The sequence below is a fragment of the Chroicocephalus ridibundus genome, chromosome 1 (genome assembly GCF_963924245.1).
Source record: "Chroicocephalus ridibundus chromosome 1, bChrRid1.1, whole genome shotgun sequence".
NCBI classification, from domain to species: domain Eukaryota; kingdom Metazoa; phylum Chordata; class Aves; order Charadriiformes; family Laridae; genus Chroicocephalus; species Chroicocephalus ridibundus.
This window is the reverse complement of record NC_086284.1, coordinates 87870363-87894388: the sequence shown is the minus strand read 5'-3', so window position 1 is coordinate 87894388 and position 24026 is coordinate 87870363. Positions and strand designations below refer to the sequence as shown.

The following is a 24026-nucleotide window of genomic DNA, read 5'->3' as shown; positions in this document are numbered from 1 at the left end:
AAGAAGGTCTCGGCCCATAAGAGGGGCATCATTGTGGAGTGTTAGAGCCGAAAGAATTTTATGGTAGTACTTAAGACTAATCTACTTGTTCGGGAACAAGAGAAGAAAAAAGGAGCTTTGCTATAGTCACAACTTCCTAGTTATATAAAGTTCCTTTAATTTTTCAAATTAGTGTTTAGACTGCTGCATCATGTTCAGTGTTGAACTTAAATTATAGATTCTAGTCATTTGACTACTACCATGATAGAGCTGACAAATAGTTAACGTTCTGTTGAGCTTAATCGTATTAAATAAGAAGGATGTCTAAGTTGGGTTTACCTAATCTTTCATTTCTGAGTGGTAAACTGCAAATGGAAATAGTTTGACATTTAATCTCAGAAGTTGTCTTGGTGTCCTTAAGGGTTAATCTTTTAGAAGATACAATTTCCCACTGTTCGTTTCAAATGCTACAAATAAACATTCTTGTATTTAATATCTCTTCACAGCAAATTACTTCACATCTTCTGACATAACTCTGCATGAACGGTTCTCAAAAATTCAGGATAAACCAATTGCAAATATGAATGAAGTTAAAATACGTCTGGATCCAGAAATTCACAGGTAACTTAAGTGCTTTTTGCATTAAGGTATTTAATCTTTGGTAGACTTTCCACAATATAAAGTGTTTTTTCACTGACTCTAACTACCTGCCCATAGTCCATAAAGAATTCTGCAGTTGGTCAATAATGCTTTTGCTATTTATAGTGATGGTACTTGTTTTTATGTAATATTTTTGCATTTTAGGAGGATTGACATGTCTCTAGCGGAACTTCAGAACAAACGAACTGTGCCATCTGAATCTCCCCAGGTATCTTGATTAATTAACTTTTTTGGCAAACCGTAAGTTAAAATGATATAATGTAAACAACGTCTTCCCCGTGCTCTTGGTAAGCCATTTTTCATGCTTTGAAGACCATCAGTAATTCTGACTATTTTAAAGGAAATGCACATTTGAGCATGCTTGCAGATACCGCAATGGTGCAAGTATGCTGTGTTCACTGATGAGTAAAATGCAGGTGTGTTCTCCAGAGTAGCTGTAGTGTGGTTGTTCCTGCTGCTTGAACCCCTAGCTGTTTTCAAATAGTGCAAATACTAGCTTGGTAACTGACATGTGGCTCTTGCTATCCCTCTGAGATTAGAAAAAGCCATAATGTTTCTTCTACCCTAATGCTAGAATGGCCCGACATCCGCATAATTCCTCAGAATGCTATTTTATCCCATGCTTTCATCCAGGGACGTAACATTTCCTGTCTTCCCATTTCAAGCTATGCTTACTGTGATTTAGGTACCATTTTTTCTATAGCACAGTTATGTGGAGATTAAACTTAATTAAGAACAGTAGAACTTCTTAAGATTTGCTGGAATTTACATGAATATTTTTGCCTTGGCAACTCCATGCAGAATTCCAGTCCTGTGCTCACTGTTCTTTGGACACTTGTAAAAAGGCAGATAGTGCAAGAAAGGGTAATTGTTTGAGACTACTTTTTATTACTGTTTTGGACTTCGGATCCTTGGTTTGATGTGCATCCATCCTATGTGCCGATAGTTGAACTGTGTTAACAAGGTTCTATGCCGGAGGCAACCCCTGAAAAGACAGTTTAGTTACTACTAGCTAACTTGACTTTAACCCTTTCTCTTAACTAGAACATTATGAGAGTGTTAGAAGATCCAAACGATCTACGGCATGACATAGAAAGGAGGAGAAAAGAGAGACTGAAGAATGAAGATGAGAGAGTGTTTCACGTAGATGGTGTAACTCCAAGGTAATTAGCAAATAGCAGTCTTGCTGGCCCAAGCCTGTAGTTCTCTCATGTGTTCATTTTTTGACTCTTCCACAGTTATGTTCACATGTATTGTGATTCTTTTCCATAGTTTGTCCTTTTGAGTTTGACTCGGACTGAAATTCAACTGACATACATTGTAAACTACTCTGTAATGGAGTGTTGCCTTGAAAGAGGTTAAGCTGCAGTGAGGAAAAAAAAATGAAAAGCAAGCTTAAACTGCAGCGCTGAATAGGAAGAGGGGAAGAAATTAATTTAAAGATGCTTAACTATTTTTAAACTCCTTGATGTGCCGTATAACAACATTCTCTTGGTATTCTGTAGTTTCATAAAAGTGTTCTAGAATGAATACATTGCTGTGTTGCCCTGGTTGTTTTGTAATGTCACGTGGAATGTTAACAAAGAATTGGAATTTTTCTGATTCTTGGAGAATTTTATGAAGAAAAGCTAGATTTTTGGAATAGCTTTACTGCTATGAATTCCTCCAACAGGTTTGTTAAAGGTGTTTGCCCCAGAGGTGTTTGCTGACCGCAGTCATCCTCTTTCACTTTTTATGTTGTGAGGTTGGCTGATTAGAGAGATGACTTATTTGTGTTAGAAGAATTGTTGATTAAAGAATTGCCAGAGTGTAATAAAATGTATCTACACTGTTGTCATGATTTGTAGATCACTCTTAATATGCTGCTGTCTGTTCATTTTAAATGCAGTCTATAATGGCAAAAGGGGGCAATGCACACATTTGGGAAGACTGACTTGTGAAGCTGCAAAAGAAATACTTCTTGTATTTGACAGTCTTTAAACAAAAAAAGTATAAGTTATCAAGTGTGTGTGTGTGGGAAATACTGGACTGTTGTATATAGCCTTTTATGTACCTGGGATGATGTCTCTAATGTATGTTTGGCCTGATTATCTGGGAAAGGTTTTATTTGCCACTTCCACAGTAACTGTCTTGCTTACCTTTTGTGTATGCCCCTCAAAGTGGGAAGCTCAGGTTTCCTCAGGAAGTGAGGCTGTCCTGGAGTTCGACATGAGGGGGGGTTATGCTGTCAGAGTAATGTGGACAATGTAATGTGGCTGAGGGCAGTAATGGTATGAGAAATAGGTAGAATTTTCCTGAGATTGTTTTTGGTTTTGTTTTTTTTCATTGTTCGCATATGAGATACTGGCAATGCTTATGAGCTTGTCTAGTGTGCCTCTATTTTTGCCTTAGTAATTTATTTTGCAGCTATGAAAACTGTTTCTATGTTTCTTGAACTATGAATTTTGACTTCTAGTAGTTACTTTTCATGATATATGTTTTATTTAGAGGTTTATGGACAAATATGTATTAGCAACGCGCTCACTTAAAAAAAAAACAACACCACACCCCAACCCCCCCAAAAAACAGCAGCAAAGCAAGCTAAAGCCCAAAGCCAGAGCATCCTGCTTGCTGAGGATGAAACTGGAGCATCTAGCTATTTGTCTGAGCTTCTGTCGGGTTTGGAATTTCATGAAACCAAAAGTTCTGGGCGACTTTAAAGATAGTACACTATGGAAAAAACCTGCTGAAATGCAAAAAGCATTTCAACCAGTGGAGGGCAGCAATGACCAGCCATGCAGACCTGGCAGGGTGAGCCAGGGAAACTTGATTTGCATAGTGAGGATTTCAAGGAGACACAGTATCTCTGTTAATATGTAATTGCATAAGAAAATACAGCTTACTATATAATTCTGTGCAACTCGAGCTTGAGTTTAGTCAGAGGACTAGTAATTTGTCGAATGTCCTAGGAAAAAACTAAAAAACATTACTTTGCACTTCTAAATGATGCAGATGCTAGACTACGGTCATGTAAAATAGAGTTTTGATACGCTATGACTTTAGATTTTAATTGTGTTTTCTCTCTCTCTCTCCACACATATACATCAGGAACCACCAAAGCTGTAATCTTTCAAAATTACAAAACTCTCAACTTGATGGTTTCCAAAAGCCTATGAGGTTCATTAAGCCACCTTTCAGGAAATTTATTGGGAAACCTCACCTGGTAAGTCTAAATGTAGAATTAGTAGCTTCTGCATTTGTTGTTCTTATGTTTATAATTAATTTTTTTTCTGCATTGTCTATGCTGATGTAAATTTAACAATCTGTGCTATCTTGTCCTTTTAAATTTCAAGTGAGCCTTTATTATCTTCAGGCTTTGCTCAACAATAAAACTGCTCATAATTTCACAGTTCGAGTAGTGTGAGCTGTAGAGCTAAAACCACTTTTTTGACTAAATGCTGATACAAAAAAAAAAAAAATCTATGGAGTTATGGAGTGTTCCATAACAACTTCGCTACTGGCGAAGTGGCCATGGATTTGTTTTTTCAGAAAGCTGGTTTAGATCAGTATGTTGGGTGAACCCAGAACAATTTTTCAGCTAGTCCAGAAATAAAGTGGTGAACTTTAGATCTCTTATTGGATAGCAGGAACAGGTCAAACTAAGCTTTTGAACTAAATTTTGTGTTCCAAATGACTTACTGAAATTAATTGATTAAGGGACTTTATGAAATAAAAACTCATATTGCGTGTAGCTTTGTAAAAGAAATTTGTACCTAATATTGCATTTCTTCCCCTTAATAATGTACTACCTAAACTCTAAATTAGAAGGCCTTGTTATTAAGCAGATAACTTGAGGTAATGCGGAACAGTTTGAGAAAAAGAATACTATCCTGCATTGTAGTTGTCAGTGGTTGGAAGGGAAGGTCTGAATCTTGTTTTGTGTATGTGGCATTGTTACTAAAACAGTGTTTCTCCTCATTATGATAAAAGTTTTAGAAAGCTCTTACTCTAAAACCAAATAAAAATAAGAGACAAATCACAGAAATAATTAGAAATGTCTGAAATAATGTTCCTGAGGATGGAATGTTCAAATGGCTTCTCTGTTTTGATACTATGTTTATCAAAGCTAGTTTGGGCACTTATTCTTTCTTAGGCTATCTTTCTGTGATGTGCTTCGATACTGAAATGGGGAAGACAGTTATATTAGATTTGGTAGAAAGGAATTTGTCTCTTTTTGGAACATTCTTTCTAAATAAATGTAGTCTTGTTTCCAAGTGTTTGTACTTGTTTAACTTGGGGAAACTGGTGAGACTAGAAATGCTTTATTAATGTGTGCAGTATAATTCCAAAACTTTTTTTTCCTGGTGGGTGCGAAATAAGGAGGAAACTGATGTACGCTGTCATTCTCTATACATTGTAATTAATACCTATGGACAGGGTTCCAAAAGGCCATGAAACTTTTCTGAGGTATATCAAAAGCAGCTTTTATTTAGTCAAAGTTCTGACTAACAGTGAAATGTAGCTGCCTTGCAGATGTGTGTCTTTCAGTGTAAAATCACACAAGATTTTAACAGTAAAAAATATTAAAAATATTACCTAGGACTAAGATTGAAGTACCCAAAACCAAATAGTGATTGCTCATTAAGTAATATAGTAATTGCGAATAAAAAGGGAGTTAGTTTGAAATAGAAACTGAGTTATTCTTAGATGTGCTGAAGATTCAGGAAGACCGCATTTTCATATCTAATAGCGAACTGCAAACATGCAGTTTTTAAAAAGTCCTGCACTGCAGTAAGGAGTTATCCGTTCAGAACAACAGTAGCTGTGAAAGCATGGGTATTACAAAGGCAAGGCATCCTAAGGAAGGAATGACTCTTCATGAAGTCAACCATGCAGAAGCCCATTTGCAGACAAGTGGGAAAATAAAATATTTAAGTCTGCCATCCACATTTGTCAGTAAAGATTAATCAATGCTTGCCAACTGGCTTGGAGGGCTTAAAGACATTTTGCAAACGTGTCTGTAGTACTTTAATTGGCACGTCTTAATTGCATCTCTGTTTCTGTTCTTGCCTTTTGATTCTTCTGCTCCCCTTGCCTGTTTTCCTGTTTATCTAGTATGCCTAACACTCAATATGTAAAGTAATGCAGAAAGAGGGTAATCTTTTTCCTGGGCAGAGCAGATCACCAATACAGCTAACTCATATCTGAGGTAGTGCAAATAATTCAGCTGAATGAGCTAGCTCCAGTAGTGTGGCACTTCCCATGACATGTACACGTGTTGTGTAAGAAAATGGCTTTCCTCGAAGGAGTTCTTCAGGACTGGGTGTGATAGGAGAAGAGCTTGTCCTTACAGTTCAAGGTCAATCTCCATACCTGTGAGCTGCTAGCTGTAGGAGTTAAGTGGAGCGGCATCCAAGCAGCCAACTATAATTTCAGCCACATGTATTGTTTCTGTCTTGAGTAGGTTTTCTGTAATAAATTCAGAGCTGCATGAGTGTATTCACTGCTACTTTGTTTGGAAGTGTAATATTAGTAGGGTTGAATGCAGCCTTAGAAATGAGTGAAGGTAAAGACCATTTGTAGCTGCTTTCTGCAAGAGGACAAACATTTGGAATTTGCCATTCAGAGTCTTGCATCAGAATAGGATGGTTCAGGTGTGAACACTGCCAGGCACCTTGAAAAGTATAGGGACCATGACTAAAAGACAGTGTGTTCAGGGAACAATGCATTGGATTTAAGAAGTGGCTTGATGGGTCACGAGAACGTTGATTCTGGGTTGATCACACCTTTTTAAATAGGAAATATCCTAAAATGAAGGATATATTACTGGGGCTCAGCAAACTGCAAAAATGAGGAAGAGTTTGAAACGTAAGCAAGAGCTACGATAACAGTTGTTGAAGAAGAAAGTAACTTTCTCTGGGCTTGCTCTGTCTTACAGATTCTTGGGTAGGTATTGTTCAGTTGGTTTTACAGTCTAAGAGTTCTCCAGTTTTTGTGGGACACTGATTTATGCCGCAGAAGAGATGCAGCAATAGCATGTAGTATCGGCAAAATTGTAAAGGTGTGGAAAAACACATGAAAAAGTACACAATAGATATCTCTTACCACTGAGGAGAGTTCCATCTGTAATATTAAAAGCAAACCCTTGGAAATCCAAAACAAAAACTCTAACCTTCAACACTCCTCTAAGGTTTGTTTGCTCTTGTTTATAGGTAAATACTAAAAGAAAATTACATCAGAGATCCAGGTTTCAAATGGCAACATAACAGTGCCAACTGCCAAGCTCAGAAAATACGGCAAAAATAACTTTAAAAAAGAGCATTTGACAGGAAAACCACTGCAGCATCTTAAATTATAACACAGGATTTTTAAAAAAATAATTTATTGGATAAATATTTGCACATTTTAATCTTCGTTAGTAAAATTTCATTGTGGTTTTTATCCCTGTTGCTTGAGGAGCTGTGCATATCAGTATTGGTAAAAGATGATGCTTGAAAACTGAAAGCTTGATCAGTAGCTCATATCTGATGCTGGGATGTTGCCTAATATGAAAACAGATAATGTGTTGGTCACATTAAAATGCCCTTGCAGTAAACTATCAAAATGTGATATTAACACCACTTTTCGCTCTCTTGCGAAATAGACAATATTAATCATTTGGGTTAAAATTAAACATGGAAATGGTATTGACATGGTTGGCCTACTTTTGGTATCCCATGATTAACCAATATGAACTTTGCAGTGCGAAGTATGAGCACTCTTTACAGCAGGCTAGTGAAAGGGAGTGTTTCTTGTGTTAATAGTCAGTAATTTGGGGGGTTGAGCTTGAAAGTTGAGAAGAACTTGTGTCTTGAAGGTGCAAGTCTATCTAGCCTTGACTGTAAGAAATGTCCATCTAGTCTTGCACTCTATTGACAAAGAGGACAGCTAAAGAATAGAAGATCAGAACAAGTATCTATTTGTACTTCCCCAGTTTTTTTTCATTTAAAACCCCTGGTTTAGGAAATTCCTGAAGAGTAGATTGCTGTATCTGTACATTAAGTGTAGTTCTAATGTTTTTGTTTCCATGAATGTACTTAAATCTTGAGGGAGGTGGGGATGGGGAGGGATGTATTCACAGTTAGTTGAGACAAGCTTTCTTTTAATTCCCAAAGGTTTATCTTTTACTGTAACAGGAAGTTTTCTTGAATTTTTTTTTCATCTTGCTGAATTCTCATCTTTAAGGAGGAGTGTACTTCAACAGGGAGCTTCCTGATTTAATTGTGTGTTGTATGGAGGAAGTTAATTTGATTTCATGGAGTATCTTTATATTCTTAAAACGAGAAGGGAGCTGGGAAGTTCCAGACATGTTTTTCCTTCTGTGTGTTTAATTTTCCATACCTTTTTTTCTTGGGAAAGCCATTTTGACTACTTTGATCTCATTTCATAAAGTCTTTCTTCCTCTCTTGTTCTCTGCTGAATCCCCTGGTGTCAAGGCATTTTAAGAAGCTAAATAGTTGACTTGTAGGCAATAATATATTCTCAAAAAGAAAAAAAGGCTAGCTTAGATCTCAGTTAAAATTTAACTTGGATTCTAATACTGTTCTGTTGCATTTATAGGCCCCCCAGCCCTTCAAATTAGTAACAGTGTTAGAAAGCATATCCTAAAGTATTTCTGCCACTGGAAATGTTTGGTACTTTGTTAGAGAACAGAAATTATGTAAACAGCAAAGCATGCATTTATTATTATATGTTAGTATATATGAAATATTTCATGTGAGTTCTCTTCTTAGACTCTTCTTGAAACATATTTGAAGCTGTTAAAATTTCCTTTGAGAAAACAGAGTTCGACAGCATAGGACCATAAAAAAAATTAATTTGATTGCTAAGAGTTTGTTAGCAAGTCCTTTCTGTCTGCATTCGATGACTTTAATGTAGTATATGCCAGTATGTTATGCTTCTATAAATATTTATAATCATATGCAGTGATGGAAGAGAATGATATTTTAGCTGTTTGTATCCTCTCAAGATAGCTGTCACTTGGAAAAGGGTCAAAATACCCAGGTAGGGGAGTGGCTGGAGAGAGCGCTTTATTTTATGCAGCCATGGCTGTTCAAGCGCAGCTCTTCAGCGTGACACGCAACAATTTCAGTACCACCTGTCTTTGCCACTTGGTTGTGAAATCATGTGTGTTTGTGGCAGGCAATTAATCTTAAAAATGCTCTCCTGTAATACAGAGTTAAAACTAGAATCCTTTAAGGATCAATGTAACATGCTACATGTTTGTTGTCTGGTTACTGTGGTGGTGTGTATAGTAACAGTATGTGTGTCTTCTCTAAAATATGCTAATCTATGATGACCATATGCTAACCAGGGATGTCCAGAGTACTAATCTTGTTGTCCTTATTCCTAACTCAAGAGATGACTGCTCTAGCAGCCTGTCTGCTACACTTGCTGTGTGCAAATTGAGGCATCTGTTCTGGGGGGGCAGGGGTGGAGAACCTTAATTGGGTTGTTACCTGCTTAAATCTCTCCAAGAAGATGATATTCCAGTAGGATGGTCTGTATCATCTTCTGCTTCTACGGGCTCTGCCATCCCTTCAGACAGCCTGAACTCCCTATGTTCCTGTTACTCTCATTCCTTCAAACAGCGTCCTTGTGTCAAACACTACAAGATTGAAAGAGTTGCAATATTTGTTAGTATAAACTGGAAACTTTTTATGTTTTCTTGAGTAATTTAGTAACATTACGTTAACAACTCTCTTTTCCTATTAGAATTCTTACTATTCTTCAAAACCAAGTGATACTTACCCTCACAGGCGCATTAGAAGACACCTTGAAAATCCAGGACCCATCAGAAGACACTTTAAGGTACAGATCAGCTTTTATCACATGTATCTTACATAAAATGGTGATTCAATCTTGTTGAGTTCAGTAATGGGAGACACATTTTTTTTTGAGGTACGAAATGCCATGAAAAATGGTGTCATCATAGCCTAACTGTTTCCATTGAAATAATGGGAGGCTTAGCTTTTAGTAGATAAGAGGGCTGGCAGTGGATTGAGTAGGGTTGTACAGTATTGTATCCATGCAGTTGCAATAAGTTAACTGCAAAGTTGAGAATGAGAATTGCAGAAATTGAACAATGAAAACTCATCTATCAAAACAAAAGAAAGCTGTCAGCTTGCTTTCCTTCACTCAATGTGTGCGGAAGCCTGAAGTATTTCCCAAGACTGGGAGAAATGAATTGTGTTGCTTTCAAAATTGTATTCCTGTTATTTTATTAGCCGTTTCATATAGGGATTTCCGGGGAACTAATCTCTTGTGTGTACTCTGCATACTGCTATCTATGCATTTAAAAAAAATAAACAATTAAAATTTGTGAAGCTTTATTCTCAGGGCCTCAAGATGGTAAAGGGCAGATTTTTTTTTCTTACTTTAGGCTACAAGTTAGTGATGTTTTCCACACACCTTAGATTAGATTACCTTGTTTTGCTCTAAGCTATGGGTGACTGCAGTGCCTACATACCAAGTGTGTATATAATCTGTTTACTTTGTCTGCAGCTGATTCTGTTCTACAATAATAATAATATCACTGTTCCCCTCCCTACTTACTTATGGAACATGTAGATACTTGACAGTTTTAAGCTGTGTGTAATCTCACTTTCAATATCTTGTACCTTTTTCCCCTCTCTGTTCGGTCTGCTCCTTTGCTTGTTGTCATGCAAATGCAAGTGGCAGACCACTAAGGTCTCATCCTTTCTAGCCACCTATGTCAAAGCAGAGAACCAGAACCACAGCAGCTGTGGTGGAAATAGCAACATTTAACTGTGTTCAGGGGCTTCATCCACCATTAAAAAATGCCCTTCAGTTTTCTCTATGGTAGGCATATACCTACTTAGAGAATTTACTTGCACCCAGTTGTATTGTGCCTGGACCCTGATACTTTTCAGGAGAGGGGTTAGCATTTAATAGCCTTCTGCAAATGTCCTCTCCCTACAAGCACTGTAAGAGTAACCCTGGGGGACTGATGGGTCCGGCTTCTCAGTTATCTCCTACGTAGCAAGTGGGTGAAATGATTTGGGAAATAACAAAAACCTCTGCATTTGCATAAAGGAACCTCTGTTCTGTACAGTCCTTTCTTAGCTGTTCACCAGCCATGCAGTGGAAAACACAGTGGAAAAACTGGTACCAAACTTATTGCAACCTCAGAGCATGTGATTTTTCTTGAAGTGGTCCTTACTCTGTCAAAAAGGAGACTGATTTCACCAAAGTACTTGGGTCATGCTCAAGAAGATCTATTTCTGTCATATATTTTGTTCTATCCTTTAAAGGTGTTTGTAAAAGATAACAAGAATTTTATATGGTCAGGATGTTTCTTCTTTTTTAGCTGGAAAGACATTTTGTGTTTAAATTTGGGGGAGGGGAAACCTTTAAATTTAAAGGATGAATATATATATAGGAATGCTTTCCACTGGGACAGTGTTGGAAAACTTAAAACAGCAGTACTGGAGAACTAAGGAAATTATGATAAATAGGGTTTTTCGTACTCTAAAGATTTTTACTGCCTATTTTGTTGAAGGTCCAAGTGCTTAGGAATGAAAACCTGTTTGTAACTTTAACTGCTGTGGTCAGTGTTGATCTTGCTATATTCTTTATGTATGTTTATAATGCCATTCACCTGTAAGGCTTTTGTTATCTCTGTGGCCTCCACTCCTGGTCCCACACTAGGTTAGCTTACAGTATTCCAGTCTGGAGGTGACGAAGACATAGAGCAATGAATGTATGTCCAGACCATAAGATCTTAAAACTATAGGAAAAAAATATATACTGATTTCTGTTTAGATGACTTTTTTAGACTCGCCATGTGTGCCCACTGCAGGCCTGACATCACTGAATTTGTTAGCAATAGTGAGGTGTTCTCTTAAACTTTTTTGTTGATGCTGTTTTACTTTCATTAAAGTTTGAAAAAAAAAAAAAATGTTAAAATGTTGTACAATACAATTTACTTTTTTCTCTGAGGAAGATAATTTCAGACGTTTTAAACAGTAAGTACAATACAGCAGTTCTTTAGCCACATGGTAGCTAGTGGTCTGAGGAATATTAAATGGGAAATAAAGGAAGAGGCTTTGCATTTGCAAATGCACGCTTCTGTTGTTCGGTGCTGTAAGTTTTACATGTGTATAATTAAATATAAACTGTTGACTTTTAGTGCTGTCATTTTGCAAATTTTTTTCTCCTCCCTCCACCCTTACAGAGCAACTTTGTGGATGGCCGTTTGCAATCCCATTATAAATCGGGCTTAGTGCAGAAGGGTTTATATATTCAGGCTAAGTACCAGCGGTTACGTTCTGTTGGTGTAAGGGGATTTACCACTAATAAATTCAGAGATGGATTTTTGAGGAAAGAAAAGGTAAGTTGGCTTAATTTATTTTTCACTAAGCCATTTATAAAATATGAATATTCATATGATCCATTCCAATTTTTAAATCCCCATGGAATACTTGGATGGGATTTTCTGGAATATTGTCTCTTTGTACTTTAGAGGCAAACTTGATTCTGCACTCCTATTTCCCCCATGTTTATTCCGTGGAAACTTGCTGAAACGTGCTTTGGGTAATTGCAAATCAGAGGTGGCCTGTTTCAGTATTCTCTCCTTGAGCTCAGTTGATCTCTCTTCCTATTGATAGGAAGAGAAGGTGGCCCTCTAAAAAAAATATTATGTCCTCTTAGCCTATAGTTTTAAACCAATGTGAAGGGTATTAATTTTTTTTTTCATTATATCTGCGTTTCTCCTCTTTGTTTATGTTACCTTAAATTAATCGTGTGCTTTAAAGTAAACACTGGAGTGCTGTTCTGAATAAAGCGTCCTGTACTGTATATTGACTGTGTAAAATGGCTTCATAAGCTCAGGCTGGAATAATTAGGCACCTCTGTTTTATGATACCTTTTTGACTTACAGTGCGTAAGGGACAACAGTAATCTTGAACTGCAGAAGAACTTTTGAACCATATAAAATGTTACAGCTTTTGTGAGGATCAGTAGTTAAAACTTTTTCAATCCTTTCTTAGAATTGATCAAGTATGATCAAAGCAGTATGAGGTTATTCGTGACATCAGAGAATTGGATTAGATGACCTACACAGCCCCTTGCAGTTCTGTTCCTACGCGAATTCTTGTTTGTTTTGTAATTCTGTGTCCACCTAGCTACAAGTTAATACACTTGCATAACCATTTGTAGTTGGATTAGAGTTCAGTTCTTAGGGCACAGAAGCATAGGTTCTTAGAGCTGTTTTCAAAAAAACCTCAAGTTTTACAGCCGGGAGGCGGGGGGGTGGGGGTGGAAGTAAAACACAAAACCTCACCAAAAACCTCAAATGAAAAAACCAAGAAAGAAAACCAAACACTTCAGTAAACGGGTCACTTGTTGCTGAAGTATACTGGTGAATGCCTTTTACATTTGTATGGTCTGTGAGAAGTATGATCTCAGAAGGCTAACTTGAATTGGTATTAGTGGAAAGTAGATGGAGAAGGATTTTTTCCAAAAATTATGACCTTGTAAAATGGGCATAGAAGTGCCATAATTTTGTTGTAGTGAGCTCTTCCCTAATAATTTCCCATGCTTTTCTATAATTGCATATTAAGGTTCTTGTCTGGAACCCATAAAGCATGCTGAACACAATTTGGGTGCTGGAGATCATGATTTGAATTAGAGAAGCATAATAAGATCTGAATATTGATTTTTAGGCTCAGTGAAGGACTTAAGTATCCTCTGAGTTAAAGTAAAATAAATCCTGAAGAATGAGTATGACGGCCATTTTCTGAACGGCATACTGGTTGCTGGTTGGCTAATTCTTAAAAACCAAAATTGTTCCTCAGATTCTAGTATTTCCCATATTTTGCCTATTGTAATGATTAAATTTGTCCTTAAGATTTGTTAAACTATCTGAACATCTTTATTTCGCCCTTTTGATGAAATAATTATGCATGTACATCCTTTAAGATATCACCTGTACAGTTGTGCTGTTTCAATCCATAATTGGAAGAATCTTGTATTATAATAATACAGTGCTTATGAAGGTTGGGAGGCTTTTTTCTACTGTTGCAACTTGATGGTAACAATTTTTTTTTCTCTCTGTAGGGAAATTTAAATATTGCAACAGAAACCTGAACTGAGCTGTGATCCTGAAGTTGAAACAGATAACACAGCAAAGGGAGCATCTGTTAATTTTTTGACAACTTTGTCAAGACTTAAAATAGGATAAAGGAACTAACCCTGTAACTTTCTTGATCAAAAATAACTTTATTTTTCAGTAGGGGAATGCTGCAGAACTTTTTTACGGTTTTAATAATTGCTTTTAAAGTACAGTATTCAACTGAAACATTGTAGTATTACCTTTAGTTCCTTTTACGTACCAGTCTCAAGTAAAGAAGTCATTGAAGGGAGTCTTATTTATTGAATACTTTTTCCTTAAGCGTGATGTTACAGATGGAATTTGAGTTGTTACACCCAGAGGTTTATATGTTGGAAGTTTATTGCTTATGTAATAAAAAAAGGAAAAAAAAAAAAAGTGCCTGAATTGTTTGGTAATAGCACATTAGCTCAGGATTTTCCAAGTAATGACCTTTTAGGTTGTGCAATAGATTTTACACCTCTGTTCAGTCATTTCCGTAAAACAGTTATTTGTATTACTTTATTTTAGTTGAATAATATACTTGGGGTTTCTGATGTGTATATACATTTGTAAATTGCTAGAATGTTGGGACAACTTTTCAGTATTTGATTAAAATGAATGGTAACAGGCAGGTATGTAATGTTCCGTAGCAGTAGCTTAAAACTGCACTGAAAGCATGCTTGGGTTTGTTAGAGGATTAGTTGGTCCGTATTCAAAATTATTCTATCTCATTATATTTTGGTGTATGACATTCTTGACCAAGCCACATGTTCTCTAATCTTTTTCGTCATAAATGACTTGGTGATTTCCTGGATTCTGAAATTGGGGCCTGAAGTATTTAATTACAAGAAAAACAAAAAACGTAAGTTTTTATAAGCACGTCTTCTAACAAAGCTGTTCATAATTGACACTGCTTTAATGCAGATAGCTTGTAATTTTGTTCAAAATCCCAGTAATTCTCTGAAGTTTACTGTACTGCAATATTGTTGTGCTGTGTGCAAAACTCAAATAGATACGTTTTATAAGCGGCTGTAAACAATATTGTGTTTATTTCCTGTTTATAGCCTTTGCCTTAATATATCATAGGGTTGTGTGTACGTATTACAGATTTGTTCAGACTTTTTATTGCCAGTAAATTAAAGATGCATAGCAAATAGTCTTCAGAGATGTTCTTATTTAAGAAAAAGGTTGTTCACCATATCCACAGTATATGCAGGCTAATGCGTTTCCATCATTTCCAAGAGAGCGTTAGCCATACAGAATGCAGGCTAGTCTCTATTGTGGATAAGTACATCAGAATTCTAATACTGGGTAGAGATATGTTCAGAGAAAAGGAAATCTGTTTTTTTGGGCGGAAAGTCAGGATGTGATTTATGCATGCTTTTTTGTAATGTTTTTTTGACAATGCCTTCAGTAGAGAGACTACTTTAAAGTGTAGGTATGGCTCAGAACAGCTAGAATAGCGTTACTTAAAATCTTCAGTTCGTGGAGTGCACTGCTTAGTGTTCACAGGGAATAAGGAGGCAGGAAGTGTGCCACATTCATTGATGTTATGGTCATTCAACAATGACACCAGATGGTTTGTTTCTAAAACCCAAGATTCAACTAGTTTTTCAGTAACTTTGACATGCATACAAAAAATGGCAAGCTAAAGGAAAGAAATGCCCTGGTCAAATAGAGGCAGGCATCTTTCTGCATGTAAGAAAATATTTATTTACTTATGCTGTCAGTGATGAATCTGGCAAAATCATCCTGTGTAGATTTACGGGGAGATGAAAATAAGGAACTGAAACAGCAGGTTAAGTGAGTCAACCCAAAGCAAATGTGGAGTAGCTGCAGTTGAGCAGCCTGCTGGCAGGCAAGTGTTGCAGGTACCCCTGCAGATGAGGGCAGGTTTATCCTCAAGCCAAGGAGCTATTCGCACTGCTCCTGAATGTGCTAAAGCGCTGTAAAACACGTAAGAAGTGAAACCATATATGACATAGGACAAACTACTGAAGCTGTATTGTCTTATTCAACAGGATACTGCTGTTTCTGTGAGCTTCCGGCAGTGTTCTTATTAAAGCCTGAAGAGAACTTGTTGAGCAAATGGGAAAAGTGGATACATGAAGAAACTTCTGACATGGCAGTCTTGCTAACACTGTTTGGAAGTAATGCTGAAGTAGTCAGACTTCAGTCAATTAATGCTGCTTTACCGGGTTTGAAAGTGTGACTGGTTCCTCTGGTTTTGTGCTTTCTTATTCTACCTGTGCATGACTAGGTATCTCTAATTTGTACTTTAACAGTTTAGCTTTGTTTTTTATTTCTACAGCTGTGAGCAACATATTACAAACAGGGTTTTTTTGACATGTTTACTGGCTATGATATATTTTTCCCCCCTTGCCCACCCTTGGGCTCAAGATGAGTGTCATGATGAAATGTAGTTGTTGCTTTAGCTTTTATTTAAGGTGATACCATTTTCTTAAATCATATTCTTTACTGATAACCTCGCTAATTTAGGATTCTGTCATGATAAAACTTCCTATATCTTATAAAATTCATACAGAAATTTAATTCTGTGACCGGCTTAGGTGCTAGAGGCATCTACTCTCTGGTGTTACCTGGTGTGAGACGTTGCTATGTACATTTATCTTTGTGAATTATAGAGACTTGTGTCTATATACTCATACACAAATCAGTTTGTTTATTCTTCTAGCACAGAAAAGTTCTGTTGTACTGGAATATAATGTTTGGTTGAGAACAATGTATTGAAGTTACTGATTGGGTTGTGAAGGCACAAGTAAAAGTGTTAAGTAGAAGAAAGGTCAATTTACTTGAATAACTTGGTGCCTTTCTGTATTGTGACTGCATTGTAGAAAACACCTGTACAAAGACTTAAGTAATATCCTGGTTATTGCATTATTTCTACTGGGAGTATGGACTCATAACAGTTGTTAAAATAACCACTTAACTTTAAATACGCGTGTAAGCCTCAGAAAGAAAACAGTGTCTCTTGTATTAAAGTCTGTCACTGCATTTGCATTGGAAGGGCACGTTGAAAATGTGATTGTCTAAGAGCTTTCTAGCTTTCTGTTTTATACTTTGAAAATATAAATGTGAATTGCCTTTCTTTCAGTTGACTTGAAATGACTGTTAAATGCCCATGTCATAATTCTCAATTGTCCACATGTGAAATGTATTTTTAATTGCTATTCAAAATGCAATGGGTTTAATATTACTAGAGTCTTCCTTATAAGTGTCTGAAATATTAAGTTGTTGTGATGTTAGCGTTTATCTTGCTGATCCATTTAATCTCTACAAAGATTGGTTAGAATCCTCATTTTAAACTTTGTTCTTGAACTTGAGTTCACAAGGTGAACAAAATTCTGGGGCTAGTAAGAAGCAACATATTGCAGGGCTTCTACAAGCCTGCCTTAACTCCAGTAATTACTTACATGTTTAAAATCACCTTACCTGATGGATTTAGATGGTCTTAAGACCTGGACATAACTCTCAACTCAGGTAACTGATAGCAGAGGACAGGAGTAAATTCAGCTGATCACCAGTTGTGATAAGGGTTTACTTGCTGCTTTTCTCCCAGGGCCTCTGGGTGAAATGCTGATTTTTCTTTATATGAACTTAGTTGCTTTAAAAACAAAACAAAACCCAAGATTACACTTTTGTGGCATTAAAAAGGCAGGCTTCTCAACTTGCTTGTTATGCATTGGAAAGTCATTTTCTGCCATGTCTTGGAAATGGATAGTGGGAGTTGCTTGGAGAAGATGATTAAAGAGTATAGCGAAGAAAGACTTGATTTCTCAGAATTCGCCTTAGAAGACATGTATATTGAGGGAGATCTTTAACTTCCTTGCTTTCTGAAGGGATCTCTTCCCACGCTGTGTAGAAACATGCCTCTTGCCTTTATGAACATCTGAACATCTTGGCCATCTGAACAGCCATCTACAAAGCTCTCTGCGGGAGAGCTCTCTAAAAGAAAGACTTCAGACTTGCGTCCTAATGAATCTGGGGGGGGGAAAAAAAGGGTGTTTCTGCACATAACTCTGGCCCTTGACAGACTTCATTCCGCTGCTGCAGGATTTGAAGATAGGAGGTTCTTCAGCCTCCTTACAAAGGAGAAAAAAAATAAAATTAAAGCCATTTCAAGATCTTTGAAAGCCTACTTGTAACACTTGACTTCTTAATAGACCTTAAGGACAGTGATGAACATTTGTGTTCTATTTCAAGCTTGGTGAGCCTAAATTTTCAGTGTTAAGATCAGAGAAAACTATTGTCATAACACCTGCCCCTTCCTTCCGTGCCTGATGGTTTTTATTGTTGGAGGGGTTTTCGAGTAGGTATTTAGCCATGTGGTTTAATAGCTCTGTGCTGCCTGCCACTTTAATACAGTTTTCTTCTGTTCACTGTTCATTGCTCTGAATTTTGTCTAAGCAGTTTAAATCTTATGTTGTCTTTTTAATATTTCATTTTCTGTAAATAATGTAGTAGATGGCTTTTATTTTGTGACTGGCTTCTCTTATGTCTTTATTTGTTGAGGGAAGAGACAGGGTGGAAACAGTTGTTGTTTGAGTACGCTCTTCATAGAATAAAAAAAAGCCTCATTGTTTTGTTTTAAGAATAGCAGGATTTTCCCCCCCCCCCAGTTGAATGAGGATGTGGACTAATGTCCACTTCTAAGGAATATATTAATGTTGACCTTATTTATACTGTAGTTTCACAAGGACCATCTAATGTATGTATGTGCACATTTATGTACACATGCAAACACAGTATTAGAAACCTTTAATGTAGTTATTTCTAAGTGTGGATAAGAAATGACATTTTTAAACTACTGAAGATGGAGTTAAGTGCAAACGCATTTTAAGTCTGTAGTCTTTGGAGTCCACAATGGTGCTTTTGACAACGTTATCCCATATCTAAAAGCCTCATTCATAAGTATATATTAAGATGTAGGTATGTTTATATGTATGTTTAACATAGTTTATATAAAATCAATGTAAATTCTGTTTCTACAGACAATAAATGTTTTAACAAAATTTTTACTTATAAATAATTCAGTGATTTGATTCAGTTGTTATTAATATTTGGTGTCATTTTCAGAATATTTTACTTGATCTGTGTAGCCTCTGAAACTTTTTAATATAACACTTGCTTCTATAACTTCATTTATTGCATCTTTTTGAGATCAAAGTATTGATCCACATTCTAGGCACACTTTTCTTGCCTAAAAGAAGCTACCTTTCTGAAGACATAAAATGTGAATCTCCCCTGAAAAGCAGGTATGTCTGTCTCCTCCATGGCATTCGAAATCCTTAGCATCTCTGATTTTTGCTCCATAAAGGGGCAGCATGGGGGAAGACGCACATTTGCTTGGCTAACTTTACCAAAACTTACATTCAGTAAAATAGTGTGCATTTTTAAGAATTCCCTTAATACAGTATCATCAGTGTGAGGTGAGAATAACCACGTCGGTTTAATATTAAGATCCTCTAACAGAGTGGAGTGAGAATGAGGTGAAGCTGGAAGAATACACTTGCAGTGTTTAATTAAAGGAGAAAAGTTAACTTTCCCCATTATTGACTTAAATCTGCCGTAATCCAGATCTCTTGATCTTCACTGCATGTAAGTAATTTGGGATTTTTTAAAATAATTTTCCTATTCTGATCTGCTGGTTATCCTAGAACTGGATAGGAAAGCAAAACTTCTTGATGTGTGGTAAGTCTACTGTGATGTAAAGTAGCTACAGGAGAGAGGTGGTGTCACTTGTTTTCCCCTCAGAAAAAATGTTTAAATAATACCTGGGGGGATGTAGGAATAATAATGCTTCCCAACTATTAGACTGTGGTCTTCAGAAGTGCATGTGGCTGATCATGTTCTGAAGTGCATGTCAGTTTAGATAAAAGTTGCTAACTTTCATCAATATCACTTTAAAAACATGTCTTTGGCTTCTCTAAGCGGTTCCTTAACGGGTAACAACAAGCTGCTTTTCTAAATGCCATTATTACGTGTATTCATTCAGCTTTTTTCCCCACAAAAGTAAGATATCCGATTAATCCACATACATTGCAATGTTTACTCTGAAGCCCCAAATGAGGGATGCCCATATTGAGGTAGGCTGTAAAGGAACACAAGGTCAGACGTATAGAAATTCGCTTAGGAACAATGGGAAGCTAAGTCTTGGAGGTACTACGACAGAGTTACAATGAGTCTCTTCCAATTTCTGGAAAGAACAACCTGATGTACTGTGTTACTGCTTTACTTAGGAAAGCCAAGAATTTCCCATATATTACATTTTAGTGATAGTTGAAATTGTGACTCTGTTTGAGAGCGCCATCAAATTGGCTTTCTCCTATGCATCGTAACACTGACATTGTGACATGACTACTTTGTGTTACTCCTTACCACTTTTACAGTGCTATTGGTATGTACCAAGCTAAATTATTTGGTTATACCATTTTCTACACCTTGAACGACACAGCTAGAGCACTGAAAAGCCAAATTTCGTATGAAATTACTATGCTAACAACAGAAATATCTTCCTTCTTCTCGAATGTGGTTGCATCAATTCTACTTAATTTGATATAATTTTGTTCTGAGTGACTTGACAGTTTCAGATAGTTTATCATAATGTTCAAGTAAAAGCTGCTACTTCTCATTCTGGTAATTTGCCAGAATTAATCCTGTAGATTTTTTGGGTAATAGAGGTCAAATACCCTTATGCAATGAAGAATTGTTGATAACAGAAACCAGTATTGTTTTAAGGTGTGTATGAATGACTGAATGTTGGCTTTCTGGTAGCTTGTGACTGGCTAAAAGATGCTCTGCGTATGTATGAAGATAAAATGTGTTTTTTCTGGTTTTCTCCTCTGCCTCCAGTCGTGGAAAGTCCATCAGTGGTTTGTGACTTATTGTCCCAGTGTTCCTGAAAACAATACTGAGATGGTTCAAGTCTTTGAACCTTTCAGTGAAACACTGAACTGGAGGCTGTCTGCACCTACATCCAGCTTATTGCCATTGCATTCCTTTTCATAGTTGAACTTAATTTCCTTTTTTAATTATGCTTAAGAACTTTTTTGAAAAATTAGTATTATCTCTGTGAAGGTTTTGGTTTATTACAATAACTAATTTTTTTGCAAAAGATTAGAATGAAAAGACAAACTGCACTAGTCTTAATGTTCCATTGCTGCTGTAGCATGTGAATAATTTAAAAGCAAGGTTTCATAGCTGTCTAAATACTTAAGCCTCTCATTGGTTAAACTCCTGTAACTTTCTCTGACAGCTTACCCCTGTCACAGTTTCAAAAATACAGATCTTCATAGCCAAGAAGCCAGATGCCTCAAAAAAACCCTGTTGTATTTGGGTGGAAGCAGGGCGAGAAGTACTTGCCCCTTGACTACTAATGTAGCTTTTTCCAATGGTCTTTACCTGTGTGAAGAGTTGCCTGTGAAGAAGGCCTCAGTAGGTGCCTTTCTATCCAGAAATATTACTCATCTGTGTGAAGTGCTCTCCTTTTTGCTCAGTTTTATTGTAGCGTGCATTTCACATCTTCCTGCACTACCTGAGAAGAACAATCAGCTGCCCATGTGCGACTCTGCTCTTTTTTTTTCCCGAAACACCATCACCAAAGAAGCCACCCTTCATCTGCTCTTTTTGTCTTTTTACCTTTCCTTCCTTCCTTCCCCGTAAAGGCTTGGGGGGCAGCGTGGCGGCTCCCGCCGGGGCGCCCCGGGCTGCCCCCCGGCCCCCCCTCTTCCCTCACGGCTAGGGCCGGGGCGAGACGAAGGGCCCCCGCGGAGCTGCCGCTGCCTTTCCCCGTCTCCCCGAAGGCAGAGCCCCGGGGCAGGACTGCAGCCGGGGCCGCGCGAGGACGGAGAAGGTGGCTGGCGGGAATACGAGGTGCGCGCCTGTCCCGCCGCGGGGAGCGGCCGCCCGCTCCCACAGACGGTGCCCGGAGCGTGACGTGCCCTCCCTACTCGCCCAGCACCGAAATAAGGCGAGACCCTTCCCCTCCCGCTGCCCCTCCCGTGCCCGGCTGACGCTTCCTGGCCTGAGAGGGAAGGAGCCACCCACCCTCTCCGCCCCAGGCCGGGCGAGGCGGGCCCGGGGCGCTGCGGCACCCTTTCTCCTCCGACCCTAACCCCGCAGGGGACCCGCCGCTCCGCTCCGCTCCCCTTCCTTCCTCCCCGCCCTCCTTCCCCCGCCGCCGCCGCTCCCGGCGGCCCGAGGCGGCGCAGCGGCTCTGGCGCAGTCTCGCGACACTTCCCGCAGCGCTGAGCCGCGCCGCGCCGCTCGCCCCGGCAGCAGCAGCAGCAGCAGCAGCAGTCGCCCGCCGAGGGGGAGACTCAGCTGCTCCCCGCACCCTCGCCCCGACCGGCCGGCGGAGGGGGAAGACGCCCGCCCTCCGCGGCTCGGCAGCAGGCGCGCCTCCGGGCGCTCGGACTCGGCCCCGCGCTTTCTCCAGGGCTGCTCTGCCCGGCGGCAGCGGAGACCCAGGTGGCTGGTAGGGGCTGAAGGCTTGAGCCCCTTCTCTCGCCTGATTTCTTCTTGTTTTTTTTTTATTTTATTTTTATTTTTTTAAATACATACGACTACATATGCTGAGGGAAGGCGAGGTGCTGCCAGCAGGACGCGGAATGCAGCCCGGCTGCAGCGGGTGCTGAGAGCGGCGGCCGCCGGAGGAGGGAGCGGCTCTGTCAGCAGCCTCTTCTCCTTCCCGTGGCGGCGGCTCGGGCTGTCTCTCGCCCCCTCTGCCGTGGCCAGCCGCCTCAAACTTTCAGCCTGTTTCCGCCGCCAGGCAAAGCCCAGCTCGACATAAATGGGTGAGTTCAAGCCGCCGGCTCCGAGTTGGCGGTGCTGGGGGCCGGCGAGGGAACGGCCGGGGCTCCCGCCCGGCGGGTGGGGTGCCTGCCGCCGCGAAGGGAGGGCCAGGGGCGGCCGGCTCGCTCCCCAACCTCCGCTCCTCCGCCTTACAGCTTTTAACTTCTCCTCCCCTCCCCCGGCCGAGTCAATAATTGTTTTCATGTGACAGGCGGAGAGGTCGGGGTTTGCGGCGGCGGGGCGAGGGTCGGACGCCCCTGTGGGCTTCCGCGGTGGGCGATCCCCAGCGGGACTGACAGGGTCACAAGCCCTCCCGTGCACCGGCTAGCCGGCCTCGCCGCCTCCCCGCGCCGGGCACAGCCATCCCCGGGCAGTCTGGGGTGCGGTGGCGCTGGTCCGGGCGGAGGTGTGGGGGGACGGTACACCTCCGCCCCGGGCGCGCAGGTTGCGTTCCTTCGGCCGAAGGTCGGAGGGGGGGGCGCGGGGCGGCCTGCGGGGACGCCCCGCCCCGCCGCAAGGGGGCGGCCGTTGAAGCCGTTGCGCGGGGGTCGTTGTAAGCGTTGCGCGGGGTGGGGTGGGGGGGCGGTTGTGCTCGGCAGCCGCTGCCCGTGAGGTGGCTCCCGCGGACTTCGGCAAGAGGCTGCGCCTGCTTGCCCGGCCCCGGGGTGGGCATCGCCCGCTACCTGTGCGGCGAGGGAGGCGTGGGCAGCGGGAGGATGGGGGGCGATGAATTGTCCCATTATGCGGGGCGAGGCGGCAGCGGCGGTGCCAGGCGCGGGCTGGCTGCGCCCCGGGGCGTCGCTGGAGCGGCGCTGGCCCGCGGGTCGCTCTGCCCAGCACGGTGCCCGGCGGAAAATGACGGATTGGAGGGAACAAAAGAAACCGCCTGCTGTTGGTAGGCAGCCCTGGGTGTACCCACCGACCGGCGAAGGGTGCTGCAGAATACCGGGGTTTACATCCCCTCAGGCCCCCAGCTGCCCGCTTTGCTCACGGTAGCGAAAATGCTGTTGGACTCTGGGGGAACCTGAGAGCAGCATCACTAAAACGACCGAATATAACGCATTACGCGGGCAGACATTTTACACAATTTTACCTGTTGTAATACGGCGACGATGGGAATAGAGTAGGAAAAAAAATCTTCCCTTTGTTCTTTGAGAGATTAGTTTACGGGATACTATCAGAGTGATGCACAGATGCTGTACCTGTATGTTACAAGATTAAACACTAGCTTTTCGCTATTGACTTTCAGTTAGTCCTCCAGTTCAGGCCGAAATGTGCTCACCTCTGTGCACCTCATTCAGCTGTATTGATCTTGGTGAATTCTGATGCTGCTGACAGTAGGCCAGCATCCCAGACCGCCACATTTAATCTGGTGCATTGTGGAAGACTCTGTTAGGGTTGGTTTGCCTGCTAGCTAGCACAAGTTCTCAACTTCTGTCTT

At 40.0% G+C, this 24026-nt stretch overlaps 2 protein-coding genes across 6 annotated transcripts in view; both read left to right on the top strand.

The window, feature by feature from the left end:
* Nucleotides 1-18775, top strand: part of BCLAF3 (BCLAF1 and THRAP3 family member 3) — a 33431-nt gene extending 14656 nt beyond the window's left edge. The window contains exons 6-13 of one of the 3 annotated variants that reach the window (XR_010072150.1): nucleotides 486-600; nucleotides 784-847; nucleotides 1684-1802; nucleotides 3727-3841; nucleotides 9373-9468; nucleotides 11855-12010; nucleotides 13738-14633; nucleotides 15793-18774. Coding sequence is in view for 2 of the 3 variants with exons in the window: in XM_063342765.1 (XP_063198835.1) it covers nucleotides 486-600; nucleotides 784-847; nucleotides 1684-1802; nucleotides 3727-3841; nucleotides 9373-9468; nucleotides 11855-12010; nucleotides 15793-15834 (707 nt within the window). In the remaining variant the exon portion in view is untranslated. Of the gene's footprint in view, nucleotides 1-485; nucleotides 601-783; nucleotides 848-1683; nucleotides 1803-3726; nucleotides 3842-9372; nucleotides 9469-11854; nucleotides 12011-13737 lie in introns of all 3 variants that reach the window. The other 2 variants (XM_063342775.1, XM_063342765.1) reach the window with 2 other exon arrangements.
* Nucleotides 18776-21975: 3200 nt separating this feature from the next.
* Nucleotides 21976-24026, top strand: part of SH3KBP1 (SH3 domain containing kinase binding protein 1) — a 231854-nt gene continuing 229803 nt past the window's right edge. For 2 of the 3 annotated variants that reach the window (XM_063342750.1, XM_063342729.1), the window contains exon 1: nucleotides 21976-22587. Coding sequence is in view for 2 of the 3 variants with exons in the window: in XM_063342729.1 (XP_063198799.1) it covers nucleotides 22584-22587 (4 nt within the window). In the remaining variant the exon portion in view is untranslated. The remainder of the gene's footprint in view (nucleotides 22588-24026) is intronic. The other variant, XM_063342739.1, reaches the window with a different exon arrangement.